The 20,226-nt window shown below is 41.7% G+C and overlaps 2 protein-coding genes across 2 annotated transcripts in view; both read right to left on the reverse strand.

Moving 5' to 3' along the window:
* pde4d (phosphodiesterase 4D, cAMP-specific) overlaps window positions 1-4,873 on the reverse strand; it is a 178,800-nt gene extending 173,927 nt beyond the window's left edge. Inside the window, exon 1 of the mRNA XM_035165121.2 lies at window positions 4,716-4,873. The gene's annotated coding sequence lies outside the window, so the exon portion shown is untranslated. The remainder of the gene's footprint in view (window positions 1-4,715) is intronic.
* An 8,873-nt stretch (window positions 4,874-13,746) lies between these two features.
* Window positions 13,747-19,500, reverse strand: elovl7a (ELOVL fatty acid elongase 7a). The gene is made up of 8 exons (XM_035165165.2): window positions 19,353-19,500; window positions 16,707-16,791; window positions 16,372-16,562; window positions 15,926-16,006; window positions 15,757-15,813; window positions 15,565-15,670; window positions 15,320-15,456; window positions 13,747-15,228 (listed from the first exon to the last, which is right to left on the reverse strand). The coding sequence occupies exons 2-8, from the start codon at window positions 16,768-16,770 to the stop codon at window positions 14,980-14,982; spliced, it is 885 nt and encodes a 294-aa protein (XP_035021056.1). The 5' UTR covers window positions 16,771-16,791; window positions 19,353-19,500; the 3' UTR covers window positions 13,747-14,979.
* Window positions 19,501-20,226: the final 726 nt, after the last annotated feature.

Raw genomic sequence — 20,226 nt, forward strand, 5'->3', positions numbered from 1 at the left:
CTGTGTTTTTAAAAGCAACATCAGCATGACCCTTGTCCAAACATAGAAAATGTCAGCAGCTGTTTATGGAAAATTTTTCCAGTGGCACAGGAAAAAACAAAAGTATTTAATATTTGTTAAACAAGGCACCAGGATGTGCACTGCTGCGAGATGACCAAACGATGACCAGTGCATACCATCGCTCTCGAGGGACAAAATTAAGCCCCCACCTACCCATCTCCTCCACAATTCAGATCCCACATTACTTGCTCCAGTGTCTGTAAAAGCAGTGCAAGCTCTTACTATGAATTTAACACAATGACAGGACTTCCAGTGAAACAAGGGAAAGGGAAGTACAAGTGAACCCCAGGCCACAGCTGTTTTTTCTTCTACTCCTGCCTCATGTCCCTTGCAGGTCATTCTTCCTGCCTCACGTAACAAAGACGCACACAAACACAGATGCTGCTGCATGAGGCCGAGATCCGCTCCGGCCTCGTCATCGATTTCGTCATATCCCCGCTCATGTTGTTGTACATGACATCAATTAGAAGCTAAATCCGCCCCGCTGCAGACCATAACATCGTGGCTTCATCGTAAGACGTTGTTCCCCTGATACCATCCAGCTGTGCTGATGGACGCTGTTTATTTGGCCGTGCAGCAGAGTGGAGGAGACACAGAGGGAGAAGAAGGAGGAGGGGAGGCAAATTTCTCCTTTTTTTTGTCTATGCTGTTTTGGACTTATCTGTGTAAGTCATTATGTGTCATATCATGGGACAGTCTCAAGGCATGACAGCGTGTTGCCTTTTAAGGGTCTGCAGAGAGAAGAGACTCCATTAAAAGGTCCAAAAGTTACACTTGTCCTTGAATTTATTATCAAACAGCACATCCATCACTGGATTCGTGGCAATTTCACCAAACATCTGATGACAGGGATCATCTCTTACCTCAGCAACAAACCAAGATTCCCCAAAAAAATCTGCTTCCTGTCACTTTAAAGTTAAAAACAGATAAGTAAAACTAACTGGTGAAAATACCTTGTGAGGATCTTCTGGAAAAGTATGAGATGAGAGAGCAGGATTTGACTTTAACAGAGAACAAGCCCAGTAAATGAGTGAAGTTGGACGGAGCAGCAAAGTCCCAGGATGACCTCTAAAAGCCCTGAGCACACAGAGACAATTCTGCTTGTTGTTATGAGAACAGATTTTCCAATAAAAAGATACTTAAATGCCTTTGGCGATGTTTGCTTAAATGTGTGTGTGAGCGTGTGTGTTGGTGTGTGTGTATGTATGCCGCTGCACGAGAACTTCAGAGGTCTTCTGCATATTCTCCCTTGCCAGAAAAAAACCGGGGAAAACAAACACTGCCTTTATTACAGTAATGAATCTGCTTTTGGAAGCAGATTATATAATTTTTCCATTGACCCCCACTCACAGAATGCCAGGAATGGCTCAGGGAAACCTGTGACATTTGACTTTGTTGGCACTAAACACCGCAGCCCTCTGCTGCTGCTTGACCCCGACCCCGAGCTTTAACATACAGCATCACTCACTATATTGGTCATAACTGTTGTTGCTAACGGAGCCATCTGATCACGACAAAGCCTGATAAAAACTTGCGAGGACGTTGCCAGTGTAAGTTTAGACATCAAAGTGTGCACAGTACATGCAGACACACACATGCAGCTGCAGAGATGCTTCTTCAGCAGATTGAGATTAAGGCATTGCAGTGCAGATGCTTTTTGTCCACTTACAGCAAACAAACACACACACACACACACACACACACACACACACACACACACACCTGGATACCTGACCTTAACCTCAATCTAACCTTAGCCTTAAAACGTGTCTTCATCTAAATTGTATGATCTACATAATGGGGACTTGATTTTTGTTCTTATGAGACAAGTCCCCATAAGGTCACTGAGTAAACAGATGTAGGTCCCCCACAACATGAGTAATACCTGGATCACACACAGGTTTGCCCAGCTATCCTTGTTAGGACTTTGCACTGAGTTCCATTCATTGAGGACAGCCTCACTCAAACCTTATCCCTAACCTTAACCATTACAACTAGACACTAATATAAACCTAATTCTAACCATAAACCTATAAACAAGTCTCAGCAACTCATTGAAAGTGGGTCAGAAAGTAAGGACTGGCGAAAATGTCATGACCCAAAATGTCCTCACAAAGATATCTGTATGAGTACAAACACACACACACACACACAAACACACAGTGTACATTCAGCCAAACTCATTACTCTGTCCTCCCATTGACTGACAAAGGCAAACACCGACACTCATTCAGAAAAACGACCAGGGGCAGCATCAGAACAACAATACAAGCAGAGGTTCCCAGATCCTCTTCTCTGATGCCGTGTGGTATTAAAGAAGCTGCTGTCGACTCAGCGCACACGTCTCTCACTCAGCCTTCAGTCTGACTCGGTCTGATATCCACAGAGGAGACCCGTCTTCACGCACTGAGGAGGAGAGACCACACGGGTCAGAGTCTCGGCTCGTGATTACAGCCGGTGATGCTCAGGTGAAACAATGAGCTCAGTGTGACGCTCTCACAGATTCATCCACGTGGATTTGAAGTGCAGGCTGGCAATGTGACAGTATGTATTTGCATAGTAGAGGTTAGGTCCAAACAAGGTTCCCTGTGTCGTACGCTGCAATGAAGCCGCTCTGAGACGAGCGGGCTGACAGACAGGGGGACAGGTAGATTACAGACACTACAGGCGGCCTCCTCTCGGAACAACCGACAGGAGGAAGCTGCTTGTTTTGACATTCTTTGTCATAGGCACAACTTTTTGTGCGTCATAGGCACAACTTTTTTTTGTCAAATTCTTCAATCTGAGTTAAATAAGGTAGAACATCACTCAGTAGAGGGCACACCTCCACCAAGGCCAAACAGTCCCCTTAGGTTCCACACCAAATCCATCATGTTCATTTGGACATAGTTGTAAAACTCTTGAACATGGATATAAAATGATGATTCCTGACTGGCTCCAGATTGCTAGAACTATTTGTTACTGTAAAACCACATATACAGTAAATCTTCTAGATCCAAAATACTAAAAAGCTGGAGAAGGAAAATATTTCAATTTATCTTCAATTAATCAGTTTTTTTGCTATCTCTTTGAAGAATCCCCTCGTGTCTCCTATGTGCTGTGAGTTTTTCACATCTTCATCTTGGCAAGAAAGGCAGAAAACATGTGTCCAAAAATGTTTAACTATTTCTTTGATTAAAAGTCATGTTGAGAGTAACTTTGAGCGCATATAAATTCAATTCAATCAAGCTTCACGGCAAACTGCACCCAATCAGTGGCCTGAACATGCTTGACCTTTTTCATCAATTATTTCCTGTGAAATCTGTGAAAACGTCAAAAAGAAAGTGATACAAATATTCCTGAATCTGACCCTGCCAAAATTAAATGGTTTCTGTCTTGGCCCGTGTCCCATCCTTCTACCCAGTTTTGTGGAATTCCTTTCAGTAGCTTTTACGTAATCCTGCTGACAAACAAACCAACCCACAAACAAACAAACAGAGCAGGGGGGAAAACATAACCTCCTTTGTGGAGGTAAGAATGTGATTTGAAGAGCTGATATGGCAAGCTGGTTTTTATGAGACAAACTTCATAGCTATGCCATCTGAGCACCTCTGAGTGGGGGGCTGGCAGATGAAATATAAACATGCTCCATGTGTTTGTATCAGGTCGGCTGCCAATTCTGCATCACAGAACTTTTTTAAACTCACTCTCCCTGCGTACATACGTCACAACATTTGCAAAGTCTGTTTCCTTGTTTGAATTAACAACATTTTCAAAGTTGTTAAAACTTTAACAAGCTGCTTTGACTGTTAGCGTGATAAGAGCGTGTATGGAAATTAGGGGATTTGCTCTGCGACTGATCAGCAGAGGTGATAACCCTCGTAAAGGGAACTGTTCCTGCCACGTGTGGAAGTTTGACGAGGAAGGAAAGTGACACATGGAAGCACTTTTCACCTCCACACAAAACAGACACACACTGAGGGACACATGGCGCGCCTACTTCTATTGTCCCCCTCTCTGTGTGCCATCACCTCCCCTCCCCTCGGGGTATAAAAGAGGGGGCATCAGGATGTATTAATCTTTGTTTACACTGGAGTCAGACTCTAATGCAAACAATGGCCGTGTCACGTCTCGTTCTCCCTGAATTTATGCGTGACTGCAGCACAATTTGGAGCAGGCCTATTTATAGCCGACTATCCACTGCCATCACCAGCAGCAGCAGCAGCAGCAGCAGCAGCAGCAGCCTGCAGCCTGAAAGTCACACCACCAGGAGAGTTTTTTAGGGAGGTGAGGGGGGGGGGTCCTTGAGCTCCTCTGTCAGTGAGGAGCATTGCAGTACGAAGTTTGCTGCTGATGAGCTTCTTGTCACCGTGAAGTCGCACTGCACCGCTCCCTCCAAACCCCTGAAGCACAAGGCTGCTATGGACAGAGACAGGACACTTTGAAAGACACTGGATGCAAACACATACTCTGAGTGATCACATGCTGCCTGCATGTAAACACACACACACCTTTCACTTGCACGTTGAGTGTGTGCATTCAAACTGTGCAGAGGAGCTGATGTCTGTATTTACTGTCTGATGTCACATTAAAACAAAGTGATGTGTCCCTTTTTCCTCCAATAGCATCCACCACACAACTTCTGCCACAGTTCAAAAGAGAGGCTGTGAACTTACTTTTTGTCCTTTGGAGAAACTTCCAGAAAGAGTTTACTTATTCCACTGCGTCCCTGTCTGCTCCCAATCAGAGAAGAGACCAAAACAAAGTTAAGTGTGAGTTGTTCATCTCCCACCACCACACACACAGAGATCCCACTCCTCCTCCTCTTCCTCCGCTGCTGCTCACTGACTGATGATGCTGTCTGGAAATAAGGAGGAGGGAACAAAGCTCTGAGCTCCAAGGCCTAACAGCCAATCACGGCAGAGTGCTTCCTGGCTCTCGGCCAATCGCGTGCCTCTGCTTCTCCAGGCCCCCAACAGACCAACCCACCATTCCACCCCTCTTCTCCTGGAAGTTCCCATAGTTGAGGAGAAGAGGAGTGTGGCAGTGTTACAGTTAAGCTGGGCAACAAAACAATATCATAATTATAGAAATGTACTTTTAATAAATAGCAATATAAGAAAAGAATGTATTATGCTCTGTGTTGAGACCTCAGATGAGTAATTTATTATTATTTAAGGAATAGATCAACATTTAAGTTTTTTGCCTTTCTCATCAAGATATAGATGTGAAGATATGTATCATTCTCACATCTGTTCATGAAAAGATGGATGTGGGTCCGAATCTTCTGGGTTCATGTTGTCCTCGTGTCTGCAGGGGTTTTTCTCCAGGTTCCTCCCACCGTCCAAACACACGCAGCTTAGATTATTTCAACATTGACTGTGAGCGTGAAGGCTTGCTTGTGTTTGTACTTTGGCCCTGTGATGTGCTGGTGAGCTCTCCACGATGTACCCTGCTTCATGCCCAACTTCAGCTTTTTAAAGGTATTTATATCCAGACATTCATTAAAAGCGTTTGTCCAACTTCTTTGGATCTTTTCATGGAATACCTACTCAGAAATGGAAACATTACATAAAGAGAAATAAACCCTGAATGTGGTTTCACATATTAGTGGTAGTCTACATAGTCGCACACCCACACATGAAGTTGCAGCTCCCATAGACGATGGGAATCTTAAGCTTCAGCGACAATGAGGACTAACAGTGCACCCTGAGAGAGACATGAATTCTTAATGTTCTTTGTGTGTAACAACACACTGATGAGGCAGATGTGGTTTGTGTTGCAGAGCCAGTGGATATTTGCTCGATTTGTAAACTGCTGAAACAGACTCTGTCATGTTTATTTATTTAAGTGACACACACTGACGCACTGAAACACACACACACACACACACACGCACACACACACACACACACACACACACACACACACACACAGTCAGACACCTTTATTTACACCCTGGAGGTGTTGGAGCCACAGTGTTAGGTCAAGAGAGATTCCCACCTCAGCCAGGAGGTGAATTAAAGTGGGGCAGGACTCTGAGCTGCACGAAAGTTCATCTGGAACATTTTGATCAGGATCAGAGATAAAAAATCATTGTGCACAAATCTTTGTGTGAATATTTTATTTGCACAATAATGATCTGCACTCTTTCAAGAGTGGAGTAGCCAAGTAGCACTAATAATCAGACACAAGTTAACAAGTACTATACTAATTTCACACAGTCGACACTTTGATGAGAGGATTGATACCGTTATGCATTGTGATACCAGTATGTTCATATACTTCTAAACTTTTTTCCCAAGAGTGAGGTGGCTGTGGGCAGGTCGTCATCCATGGCTCCTCCAGCCCACGTGCCAAAGTGTTTTTTGTGAAGATACTGAACTCCAACTTGCTTCTGACAGCTGTACCAACAGCTTGTGACTAAAAAAAGTGCACAGTCTTGTATGAGCGTATGTGGGAATTGGTGATTGTGGCTCGGAGAGTAAAGCGCTTTGAGTAATCAATAAGACTAGGAAAGGGCTGCAGCCCATTAAGCACTACATTTACTCTCAGCAGTGGAGTTAGGTGGTGGAATGAGGGCAGTCTTGAAATGTTCACCCATTCACACAACTTCTCTATCACGTATCGCTCACACACTGTCGGCCACAAATTCAGTTCAGTGTCTTGCCCAGCTACACTTCAGCATGTAGAATGGAGGGTGGGAATCAAACTAATCCGCTTTTGGATAGTGGAGGACCCTCTCTACCTCCCGAGCCACAGCCGCCCCAAGCACACGACTTCTACACCAGAGTCCAGGGGTCGCTTCCATTTGCGTTTAGGTTAGGCAACAAACTTCAGAGATCGGGGAGAGATCGAGGTTTGGTTAAATGTCACTCTGGACTTTTTCTGTGTAAAACCAGACCACAATCTTTAACTGCTATAAGCCTACATACACTATAACCAGAAAGTTCATTTTGTTCTCCAAGATCAGATATTTTGCCAGAAAACAAACATGTTGACTCTGAACGTTTTTCAGATCTCTTCAGTGTCATCATATTTGTTACGGACCAATTGCGTAAACCAACGACAGTTCCCCATCTTAATAGAAAATGTATCAGCTGCTGCTAAAATGATGTTTCCTTGAATCTTTGTTTGTTTAAGGTTATGTGCTGGTCATGTTGATGACTTATATTGAAGCGATGATGACCACACACATGGTTATTTGTGTGTGGTCAGTCTTCTCTTTCAGGGCGATGCCACTCTCATGCCTGTTTAATATAAAGCTTCAGCCACCAGCCAGTTAAGTAATCTGCTGTTGTCATAACAGTCTTTCCTCATAACTCTGCCAGAAAACAAGTAAGTGTGCTAATCTGGACCAAAGCTCCAGAAAACAACACCGTGTCACCATAGCGATAAATGGAGCTTGACCAATGACTTGTGTCGGCCTGGAGGAGCTGATCTTTAAATGGCCCTGGTGATGTCATACCGATGTCATCAGCTGGGTTTATAAGATTGAAATTTACAACAGATTCCAAACTGGGGTCATAAAAGCTGACAGATGTGGGCTTTCATTAGGCATGAAGGGTCTAATAAAAAAGATACGAGTGCACAACTGCTTTATGGGAAATGTACAAACAAGCAATTTTGCTGCCTGACCCACACAAGGGACTGAAAATCCCTGCATCTGAAGTTTTTTTTAATAGATTTTTTTAATTCGATCTTATGCAAATTTCTATAACTAAACAGAAGTGCAGTTGTTCCACATGTCCATCTACATCTTGACAACTTTAACGAAATCCCACAGTTCGATTCCAGCACGTTTTGCCTCAGCCTACACATACTGTGACTCTCTTAAAGGGATGGTGCTCTTTTCTTAGAGGGTTAGCACAGCAGTTTTCCTCCCTTTGCAATAAGCAGGCACACAGATACGAAACATTTCTAACCTCGTGAGAATAATGAAAAGATTAATTAACTTAAACACTTAATTTACAGTAGATTGTTTTATAAAAATCAGCAAGAAATATGAAAATGTGAAATAACTCTCAGCATGCTGCACGGTATGAGATTGTTGGAGCACTTGTTAAAATGGACGGGGGCTGCAGGTTGAGTTGAATTCAGTCACTGCACATGAAATGAAGGTCTGATCACATTGCTGTGCTGTATGAACAGTTTGATGGTAAATCAGAGCAAAGCAGCACACATGTACTGAAACCCTGCGTGACAAACATCAGGACTGATCAAATCAAATCAAAGTGTGCACCTCACGAGACGCCCCTCTGGACATCTACTGCCGATTCTGCCTGCTGCTTTTCTTACAAGTCGTGGAACATGTTCAGCTTTGGGCTCTCGTCCAGTCAAACAGCTGAAAACATCACATTACTCACTTGTCTTTCTGATTTCAGTGGCCTGTACATTTTCCACAGCGAGAGTTCACAGAAACAGAAAATTATGGGAAAATGTATCTGTGCTGTCGATTCTTTAGAGAAATTCTCAGAACACATTTTTAGGTAATGTTCCCATCATGACTGAAGAGACTCGCACATATACACACTGAAGCTAATGTGCCCCTTACCTCATACAAATATTGACCGGGAACACGAGCAGCTGGAACAGGCAGTTGAACAATAGTGATTATATCTGAATCACACCGGATTTTCAGCCCGTCACATATAGTTTTTAGACAAAAGCATTTTCTTTTTAATTTGCAGGAATCGTCCTTCTTAGCCTGTGTGGAGGAAATTTGACTTTGACTTCTGAAATAAAGAGAACTGACCATCATGGTCTTTTAAGTTCACGTTTATTCTTCAAAGAAGGTCAAACAGATCTTACAGCATGTGAAGATGGATAAGACAAAGAAACAACTTGCTCTTTTATGCAGATAGAGGTGATGTACGTGCGTAAGAATCCGATGTGTGTGTGTGTGTGTGTGTGTAAAGATAAAGTGTGTTTGTGTGACAATGGAGTACAACGTGAACCCCCAGAAGATAAGATTGGAGGAGACAGCACAGTGATTCCCAGTGGCTCCGATGTGTGGATCTCTCAGAGACCGGCACCTGGTGAACCTAGTAGATAAACGTCATGATAAAACGGCCATGAGGCAGGTCACCAATGGACATCTTGTCAGGTCACACATGGTACGGTCATCTTGTCACACATGATATGCATAAGCAGAGATAATAGTGTGCTTACGTAAGCATGCAAAAGCAGAGATAATACATAGTATATTATGATTATATAATTTTCCATTACACTTGTTTTGAGTCACAGGTTTGATATAACGTTATTTATTTGATGTATTATCATTACCTAAGGTCCTTAAGGTAAAACAGACAAAGATGGGTCAACAGCTTGGGAAGTGAAGAGATTTACTAAAAGTTAGATGTTAGAGATTTCACTCTCAACCCCGTTTTTTGAATATGAGGCTGAAGCCAGCAAAGTTAATTTAACTTCACGTAGAGACAGGAAGCAGAAAGCCTGCCTCTGTCCAAACATCCCACTGTATCATGGTTTTTTAGTTTCATTTGCTGGAGGTAATGTTTGATATTCTTTCAACACCATGAACAAACCGCTGTCATAGACGGGTCCTTTATGAAGCTCCTGCTTTTTTAGAAAAGACTGACTGTCTGCAGGACCCTCAGGGGGCGGCCATGCAAACAGGCAGACAGCAGAGCAAGCAGAGTGAAACTGTACGAAGCTGTCTGTCCCCGAGGCCTCACGGGGGGGTACGCTTCGTCGTGACTTTCCATCAAGACATCAGGCAGCGGGGAAATTAATCCAAAATTACATCTGTAATTGGTCAGAGCAAAGGGAAAGAGTTTAAGTGTTTAATCTGAAAACCCTGAAGGATGGAAGGCTACATGAAGATTCCTTCAGCACAGGAAAACTATGAAAGCCGGCTACATACATAACCTCTCTCTGCTGCCTGTTCTTTAGCAGATATGACAGCGTACAGCCACAGAGGCAGCAGCTGACACACACACACACACACACACACACACACACACACACACACACACACACACACACACAGCCGACCAGACTCACTCTGCTGAGGCCTTATAGGAACACAAGACAGCGATCAATAAATTGGTTTCTGGACAGACGATATACTGCTGCGTGGTAGATAAGTACATGGAAAACACCCCTGGGTCTAAAACACATTGTATTTGTTCCACTGCTGCGCGTCACAGAGCTGCTGCGAAAGCTGTTGACATCAACCATCACAGTCGGGGGAGTGAGAGAGATGCTCCTCATGGGGAGAGGACTGTGAGGTTTGGCCTAAAGGAACAAACACACAGTTAAAGACAAGCATCTATAGAACATTCACTTTGTTCTCAGAGTTGGATGCAAAACAAATGTGATTGGGTTGTTTTTTTAAATGCTGACAATTTCTCAACTATGAAGATTCGATGCTTCGTGTCAACAGGGGCTTTGATTGTGGAGTTTGTCGGTTGCCCCGTGTCTGGGTGGGTTTTCCACCAGCTTCCTCCGACAGTACATACACATGCAGATTGAGCGACCATGTCCATGTTGGCTTTGAGATACATAGGCGACCTGTCCAGGATGTACACTGCCATCTGATGGACGGATGGATGGATGGATGGATAGATAGATGGGTGGGTGGGTGGATGGATGGATAGGTTGCCAAAATCACACTTATTCTTCCTTTTTTTCCACTAAAGACATTTAACAAGGAAGAGATAGAGAGAAAGAGACAGAGGAAGATCAGGTAACCAAATACTCACAATTATCTAAAATAGCAATAATTATTCTCAGAGAGCCATTTGCTCTCTACTGCTGCGGCCTCAGCAGTGCACACACACACACACACACACACACACACACACACACACACACACACACACACCCCGGCAGCCTCCGCTCGCTCCCACACTCCCAGTCTCTCTTCTCTTTGTTGATTGTCATCATTTCACTGGAACATTTCCAAAGCGCTGTGACCCCCTCGACAAGGTGGAAAATCAGGACGCACATGGAGGTATTCCCGCTGTTAAGAAAACGGACGTGCTCAGACCTGGTCAGTGTTGCACATGATGCGTCGCGGCCTGGAAGCTCCTTGATCCGGTGAATTTCGGTGCCCAGAAAGAAAGCAATTACCGTGGATCCTTTGTTTTTCCTCTTATCTGCTATCGGCTCATCCTGTGGACTACTGTGACTCGGACATTTTAAAAGCCCTGTGAATCTTCTTGGCAGGAGACATTGGAGTGGACGGCACCACTTTTTGTGATGTACAGTATGTCACCTTTAAATTGTGGCAAAGTGTGACGACAGCGACTTCCTGAGTCACCATCATCAAAAACCCACAAAAAGTTGGTTTCACGACTTCCTCTTTTGTATTAACGACTCATGTATGTCAACCTTTATGAGTCTGTAGTTTAACTGACAATGACTCAAACAACAATCAAAGTCAAAGTTGAAAAACACTCTCAGAATCAGGATTAGTTGAAGGATTTCTCAAAAATAACGGAAACAGTTCGGTTTTGTGGTACTATACCTTCACACATACATGTACATACAATTGTTATTATTGAGAAATAATCTACTTTTTTTTTGCTTTAGCAGATTTTTGTTTATGTAAAAGCCCTTTGCTCAAAGTTTAAAAAAATTTAAACTGTATTTATTTAGCGGCCTTTAAGGCGACAAAATAAGGTGGAGGGAAAATTCAGTTTCTACCAGTTTTGAGTTTTTCCACAAACATTTTAGCTAAATTTATTTCGATCGTGGTACTTTTACACATTATGTAGCAGGGTATGAATAGTATGGATGAAAACACCACAGTCAACGGTCCAAATGGAAATGGATTAGACAAAGAAAAAGTCATTGCACAAATGCAATTAGAGCTTGTTATAGATTCGCTCTGACAGACATAGAAAATAATGCTGAGATAAAATAATTATTTCCAATCTCAGACATAAATTAGACTGAGTTGGCAGCGTATGTGTAATAAATAATCATTTGAGGCAGAGACGCAGTTTGCCCGTCGTTAATGATGCGGACATTATTGGACGTATCAGAGGATGTTTTTCTTACTAACAAGCCTCTGCAGTATGGGGGGACGGGACAATTGGTCTGATTCAACATTTATCGCTTCTCCTGTTTTCATGAAGCAAATCTGCGTAAAATAATTTGAGCAATCCCAAACATGAAATCACTGAAACGATAAAATAAATCTTAAAACTGTGTCATATTTAAAAAACAACATGATTTAGATATATTATGTGATGAAAGGCTGCAGCAAATCCTCTTCGGTGACTCACCAGCCTGATGATGACCCAGCTGTCTCATCGTCTCACACAGTGAGAACCTGTACAGGCCTGCGAGGGAGGCTCGGGGACAGACGGGCTGTTGGAACTCATCATGGTGGAGGGTGATCGTCCTCACCCACCGAGGGCTGGCCTGTCCTGACGCCTGCTCCCGTCTCCCCACAGTATATTTACATGCAAACAGCCTTTAAAGGATTTCTGTGCTTTGTAGACACTGACACTGACGTCATTCTCCCTTCATGTATGAAAAGCTCTCAGATCGGCCATCGCTCAGATGAGGGTCGCTCAGGGGCCGGTGGTCGGTGGTGGTATCATTACAGACCACTTGAGAGCAGAAGGACTGTGCTGATATCTGATTGACAGGTCAGTGGGCTCTCCTGTGTCCTGGGTGTGTTTGTGTGAGATGAACAGAGGGAAGCGTGAGCTGAACAAGCATCAGAGAAATAAAACGTTTTCTGTATCTGAAAGTTAAAATCATATTTGAAGATGATTGCCACTCACAAATTTCTTGATTTGGACTGAGATCTGGACTCATTAACAGGTATCTCTCTTAAACCGTAGTTTTGCATTTACACTTGGTTTTATTGTCAATCTGGAAAACAAATCTCCCAACGAGTGGGATTCTCATTTGAATTAGTTTTTAATGGTTTAACTTAAAATTAAAAAATACTTTTATTTGCGTATATTCTGGTAAAGGAATGCATTTGAATAATATGTGTGTAGTAGAATATAAATCTTTTCCCCTGTTCTGGAGACATTTTAAAAGAAACAATCTTTTCACCTTGCGAGAGCAAAAACACAGGTTTACGGTTCATCCTCCTGCAGACCATGAAGTCACAAGGATGAAGATAAAATAGAGCAGCATTCAAAACACAGATTACTTAAGGAGTGCCATGCTTTTTAATTTATGGGGATTAAATTTGTATGTGTAGTGATCGATTTAACTATGATGCATTGAAAATTATAAACAGCAAATCTTTTCTTGTCTGTTTAACAGCTCCTCCTACTGGTCAAAATAGTTAATTACAGCCAGAACCGAGCATTACTCAAGAAAAAAAAAATTTATAAAAGCATACGAGGTTCTCTCCTACAGTAACTTTCCATATTATGCTTATAAAAAGTTTCGTGAAGAAAATGCATCATGGAACACCGTTTAAAGATTAGAACTCTGAGCTGCGGGTTGGGCTGTTTTCTTTTCACTTCCCCTTCGATCACACTACACTTCAAAGATGAATCACCTACAAGTCATTTTAGAGATTTAACCTCAAACAGAAAGTCATTGTGTAAATATTATACTATATTATTCTATATATTAATATAGAAATGTAATAAAAATATGATGTCTTTAGAAAACTACAGAATAAGAATTTAATTACTTTTATCTGTTTAAATAAGATACTCAACTTTGAAATTATCCCATATCCCACAATAGACCAAAGACAAATTTCAAAGTACATTGATCATTTATTTTTGTATAAATACATAAAATATAAACATTTGTCACATTTCTTACAATATTAACTATAATATTATAAAAAGGGATCTGGAAAGGAACTGGAAAATAAGCATTACACAAACGAGTAAATCTTAAATGTTAACATGGGCTTGCACCTAAATAAAAAAGGTGGTAATGTTTTAAGACCAAGGTCCATCCTGTGTCTTCAGACACCACATTGACTTCAGTGTAAGATCATAACATATGAAAGGTAGTGACTCCAGCCGTCCGAGGACCTCGTTGCCACAAAGCTTCGATACTGGAAGCAAAATACTTAAAAGTGGGCAACTGATGCTGCTCATGTTTTCTTACTGGTTGGCTTGAATAGTGAAACCATGCAACAGAGTGTGCAGTGGTCGAGTAAGTGTTATTTTTGAAATGGGCTTCAGTGAGGAAGCAGCAGCTAAAGCTCTGCTGTGAACCCTCCAAGAACCACAGTGGTCCAGTTGTTCCGCTCCGGTGCCTGTCGCTCCGCTGCGTCATTGGAGAACGAATTCATACCGTCATTTTGAAGACGACTCTTTTCATTTGAAGTCTCTACCATCAGCAGCAGCAGCGACTCGACCCGGAGAAGTTCTCATGCATTAGTGATGAAACCTAGTAAAACCCGTGTTCTGCATGCATGCAACCATTAAACTAACTGAACAAAAGGTCGTGTGTGTGGGGCCTAATCACCCTATTTTTTTTTAAGTCATCATTTGAGGCCAAGTGAAATAAATAACCCTTAATTTTTCAGTGCACAACTTTAAAATCTTAAACTGGATTTCCTTTAAAAAAAGTCTTCTGGAAGTAGGAGGATGTCCAGTCCGACTGTACAGCCGAGGGTCCTGTGGTCTTGCCATCGGTGAAGCCGTGTATTCAGCGTATGAATAGTGAAGTAGAGTTCTTCAAACCATACGTAGCAGGAAAAGGTGGGAGATGTAGACTTTTCCATTTGAACACTTTGGATTTACCTTGAGTGAAAACATAAAAATCCTCCAGCTTGGGTTTTTAAATATAGCTTCGGTAATAATTTAAAGATTGTCTTGTTTCTTTTGTAGTTGCAAGTAGAAAAGCAATTAAAAAGAAATTTAAAAAACAAACAAACAGTCCAAACAAATTGGGGCTGAATCTCGAGACTGCTTGGTTTGCTTACGTAAAATGAGGTCAACCCTGAGACCCCCTGAATGGCAAAGTTGTGCGTCACTCTTCCTTTTCGTGATTGGCGTTCCCGTTCATGACTCCGTTGGAGTGGTGTGCCCATGTCTGAGCCTGCAGCACCTTAGGCAGCCGCTTGCCCTTGGTGTAGGCATGGTACCAGAAGTTGAGGAAGAGGAACAGGAAAATCAGGCCATACAGGCCAATGATGTACACGAAGATGGGGAACTGGTAGGGGCAATCCTTCATGAAGAAATACTGGGAGATGTGGCTGGTCACCATCACGAACTGGATCTGAGGAGCAACAGAAATTGTTCTTCAACTTAAACCCAGGATTTGATAAAAACACAGAAGAATCTGTCATGTGTTCAAGCACTTAAGTTACCAGCTGAATGGTGGTGAGGTATTTCTTCCACCACAGGTACTTCTGGTAGTAGGGGCCCAGGGCAGTGAGGCCGTAGTACGAGTACATGATAACGTGGACGATGCAGTTGAGCAGGGCATGGAACGTACCCAGACCACCTGAAACAGGAAGTGGATTTAAGAATGAGATCGTAAAATATTAAAAAGGAAGTTGATGCAATTTCAAAAGATCTTGTGTGTACATGTTAGACTGGGGGAGAGTTCTACCTGCAGCGAAACGAACGCCAAACCACCAGGTGAAGGGCATGATGGAGTGATGGTAGACGTGGAGAAATGTCACCTGCTTGGTTTTCTTCCTCAGGACGAAGAAAATCTAAAGAAAAAAAAAAATTTTATTTCTCAGAGTTCAAAAGAACTGTGATAAACCGATAAATGATCAACTCTGTATTTGCCACTTACTGTGTCCAACATCTCGATGAACTTTGAGAAGTAGTAAAGCCAGCATGTTGCCGCCATCTAGAGGAGACAAAGAAAGGTTCAGTGCTGGTTCTAATGAACACGCTCAAGCATTATGTATATTTGGTGCCAAAGTCAAGTTTAGTTTAATACATCACAATTGGTGTTTTACCCTCTCGGCCTGTGGTGAATCAGAGAAGTCAATCAGGTCACAGCGGAAAGAATATCCCGTGCCCCACCCTGACATCACAAACTGAGAAAGAGCAAAGATTTAAGTTAATTTAATGTCATTCTTGACTTTTAAACACTTTGTGATGCTGAATAACATAACAATTATTTCGTTTTACAGGCGAAATAAGGTCAGAAATAATGAAAGGTCATTACATTTATAAAATGGAAGAATGAGATAATAAAATGTTAAGAAGTTTACACGCTTGTCACAGAAAACCTTGGGTGTACATGTCAGACTTCGAATCTTTTGATCAGCTCGATAAGGCTCCATTGTCAACGAATGGGAAAAAAACACTTCTGTTCCGACTGTGAAGCCGTGTAACGCATCACTGTGTGAAATCAGTACAGACTCAGAATAAAAGAATGCAAAAGATAACGATGACTCGCCTCGTAGCACAGGTAGACCGAGAGCGCCACCACGCTGAAGTTGTAGATAATGAGAACCTTTTTGAGGTCGAAGGCTTTGCGGTTCTCCATCAAGCGAGGCCCCAGCGAAACCACGAAGTAAATGTATGCTGCGATGATGATCGTTTGGGGGAGAGGTGACGACATGAGAAACCAGTTCCCCGTGCGAGAGTCTGAAAGAGAAACGTGTAGTTACTGCTCAGATACGGTGCAGCCCGTTTATACAGAAACAAACCAAAAAAGGACTGCAGAGTGACGACAGCAGGGTTTTAAGTTACAAACAGGACATAAACCCACTTAAATGGGCGAGGACTCACCTGCATTTTGGATGAACTCATGGTAAATTAATGCGGCAGAAGTCTTTATACTCTCAAATTCCATTTTCAGATAAGTTCCCTGCACCTGAAGAGAGAAAACACCACAAGGTTAGGAAATGGGTTTGAATAGAGTCAGTGAAGTTGTTACTAACAGTTCATATTATAAAAGTGGATTGAAACTGGGATTGGAAAAATAAGAAACTATTGCTAAATAAATAGCAACTGGTTTGTCAACTTTACAGGAAGTAAGTCTCTGCCAAGTGGTGAGTGAGTGGTAAAAGAAAAAAAGCAACCGGAGCTATTCTTTTAAACAGGCACTGATCATTTCCTCCAAATACAAGTGGGGGCGTCATTAAACGATGGATTTTAAACATCCAACAACAGCAGAGCGATGACAGCAATAGTTCAGCAGAATATAAACATTTGTACGCATGCTTAAAAAAACAACATGATACAAGAATAGTTCAGGGACAGAGATGTACGAGAAGGAAAAAGGCCACTGGGTCATTCTTGGTGCCTCTCAAAGCTTCGGAGTGAAGACAAAGCAGAGAGTGTACGCAGCGTACAATGGGGGGCTCTGTCTCAAGTTATCTGAGAAACAACAGATGTGACCAGAATTCATTCATGAGACATGAACGCACGTTAACATAGAAAAGATTTGTCCCCAGCTTGTTTTTAAACCAACGTCTCCTTGAGTCTGTGTTTGTGTAATTCTACAAACATCCTTTAGGTAGAAACTTGGCATTTTTAAAGTGGAAACGCTTTTCACAAGTAAATAACGTCGTCGTTTGTTTGCAACCAGAATTTTTTTTTTTTATGCACCAGGAATTCTTTGCAAAAATAGCCATTAAATTTGGTCATAGCACAAGTCACGCGTGGGGAGTTCATGGACAATCTCAAATTTTAGACAACTAGTTCAGTTTTTACAGCTTCTGGCTATGAAAACGTGTCGTTTTTGGTGATTTAAAAAAAAGAAAACTGCCAATAGATTGAGAACAGCAATGGATGTAGTAGCAAAATGGCAGTAGAGGAAAATAAGTCACTGACCAATTTTAAAAATAGGTAGTTTGTTGAATTTTAACCAGAAAATTAAATCATTTAATGGCTTCAACTACTCCCGGGTGAGAATTCCCCACTTTTTTTCCAATCTTACAAGAAATCAGCTTGGAATCTATAGGAAACGGTTAATTCTTCACCATTTGCTCATGTTTTACAGACCAAAAACTAATCGCTTCATTGAAAAGAAATCCATAAAATGAATTAAAATAATAATATGCTGTCCCATCCACAGCCCAATCTAATGGTTAATTAATCAAATCATTCAATTATTGCATCACATATCTTTGAGATGTTTCAGACGTGGGGTAGTCCCATGATTGTTCAGTGACCGAACAAGTTCCTGGGAAATAATAGGTTCACTTCAACAAAGCAGAAGTCAAACAGAATCCAGAAACTCAAACTCCGGCGATTGATTTCTACAAAACTGTTTCCCCATATCAGGGAGCACAAGAAGTAAATAAACACTTCATCTCCGGTCTGCCAGGTGTACGAATGCACACAATCCGACATGACAGGATTTTTTTTCAAGGTGTGTATACCTGAGCAGGTAAAGGCATTAAAAAACTCCCAGGCTAAATTGTGAAAAAGGCCTGGCTGTCTGTAGCCTTTACCCTAATGAGGACATGACAAGTCTCAACACGCCGGCTCATGTTATAAACCTGATGCAGAGGCTGTTACTCCCAGGGCACACTCCATGGGCTGCCGAGTCAACTCACGAGTGAAATGAGGTCCTACAGGCTCCATCTCACCCAGGGCACAGAGTCATTTCACTCCCGAGGCAGAGATCACTCAAGTGTAGGTAATAAAACATGTCAAACACACAGATTATTATGAAAACAATTAAAATATGTAATAAAATTATACACTGGAATAAACAAATGTAAATAAGTAATAGCTATAAAGTAATTAAGTTAGAAAGAAACAAGTATATCAAATTATGACCAGGTACGGTTTACAGACATTTTGTTTTAAAATGTTATGTTAATATATATTATTGTTTATCCCAATTTATAACTTTTTCTTCCATTCATTTTTTAAAAATCACAATTTTAGCTTTAAAATCTTTTCTATTGCTTTTCATAGTCAGCATTTTTTTCTTTTCTCACGTTCAGCCCATTAGTCAAACGTGAACTGCACCAACCTGTCTGAAAGCTGCTATATATTTTTTTATATATAAATCTTTTAAATCAATTATTGGCTGTTTGGGAAATATTAATATTTGACTCCATTAGTGCAGGAGGGCCGGTGAAGTCTGAGGCCATGTTAGAATAAAACCATCTTTCTATGGAATATCCTGGAAGTTTGAAGCTCAACAAGGAAATAAAACGATCAATTCGGTTATTTCCCATGTGGGTGTGGGTGTGAGGGAGCGGATGAGCAACAGGTGAAGCGACTCGTGAAGAAAAACAAGTCGGACCCGCTGGCACAGGAAGCTCTTCAGGAATCACAGGTGTATGTGTGTGTGTGTACGTGTGTTTGTGTGCGCGTTAGTGTCTGTTCTGTGTGTGTGTGATCTCCTTCAAACCTTCTTATTTCCATTCTGTTTCCGTTTAGAACCGAGAAAAACAGGGGAGTTCAACTACCAACCTTCAGTGCTGCTGCAGCCGCGGACCCGCCAACAAAACGTGTTTATTTCCTCCCTCACGTCCTCACTGAGTTCAGCTGCTCCTGCTCCACGTGGGTGTGTCAGCCGCTGTCCCGCACGCGCTCACACAACCTGCTCTTTATGTGCCCCCGGGGTGTGGCATGCCACTAACCGCGCCCACGGCCTCACTGATTGGCCAATTGCGGATCCAGCCAGAATACGTGATGACATATTCAAGTGACGCCTTTTGACTTAATCCATCAAAAAAATGGGATCCATGTTTTTATGATTCATTCTGTTATTTTCCATAAACTCCCTGAAACTACAGTTGAGTTTGAAAATGGGATTACCTTTGCGATTAGTTCTGTTGATTTCCATTAACTCTCTAAATCTAGTTAAGGTTAATAATGGGATTAACTTTACGATTTATTCTGTTATTTTCCATAAACTCCCTGAAACTACAGTTAAGATAAAAAATGTGATCAATATATTAACAAGTAGTCTGTTGTTTTCCATTCACTCCCCAAAACAGTATTTTTCCTTTAGACTTAATCCAATACAAAAAATTGGATCAATATCTTTGCAATCCATTTGTTTTATGTTCCATAAACTCCTTAGAACTACAGTTAAGATGGGATCGATATCTTTACGATTAGTTCTGTTTATTGTCATATATTAAAAAAAAGTCCAGTAAAGGAAATAAGGTGGTTTCCCCGATGCAAATAATCTACCTGTACTCTTAAACCACAGTATTTATTATATTGAAATCATTTTAACTCAGTTGATTCTGCACTTGGCTTTAAAACGCTGTTTTGTTTTGTTGGGGTGTTTTTTGTATGTGCGCACAGGTCCTGAGTGTGATGGAAGTTTTCTGGA

Source organism: Hippoglossus stenolepis, chromosome 9 (assembly GCF_022539355.2).
Source record: "Hippoglossus stenolepis isolate QCI-W04-F060 chromosome 9, HSTE1.2, whole genome shotgun sequence".
Lineage (NCBI taxonomy): Eukaryota > Metazoa > Chordata > Actinopteri > Pleuronectiformes > Pleuronectidae > Hippoglossus > Hippoglossus stenolepis.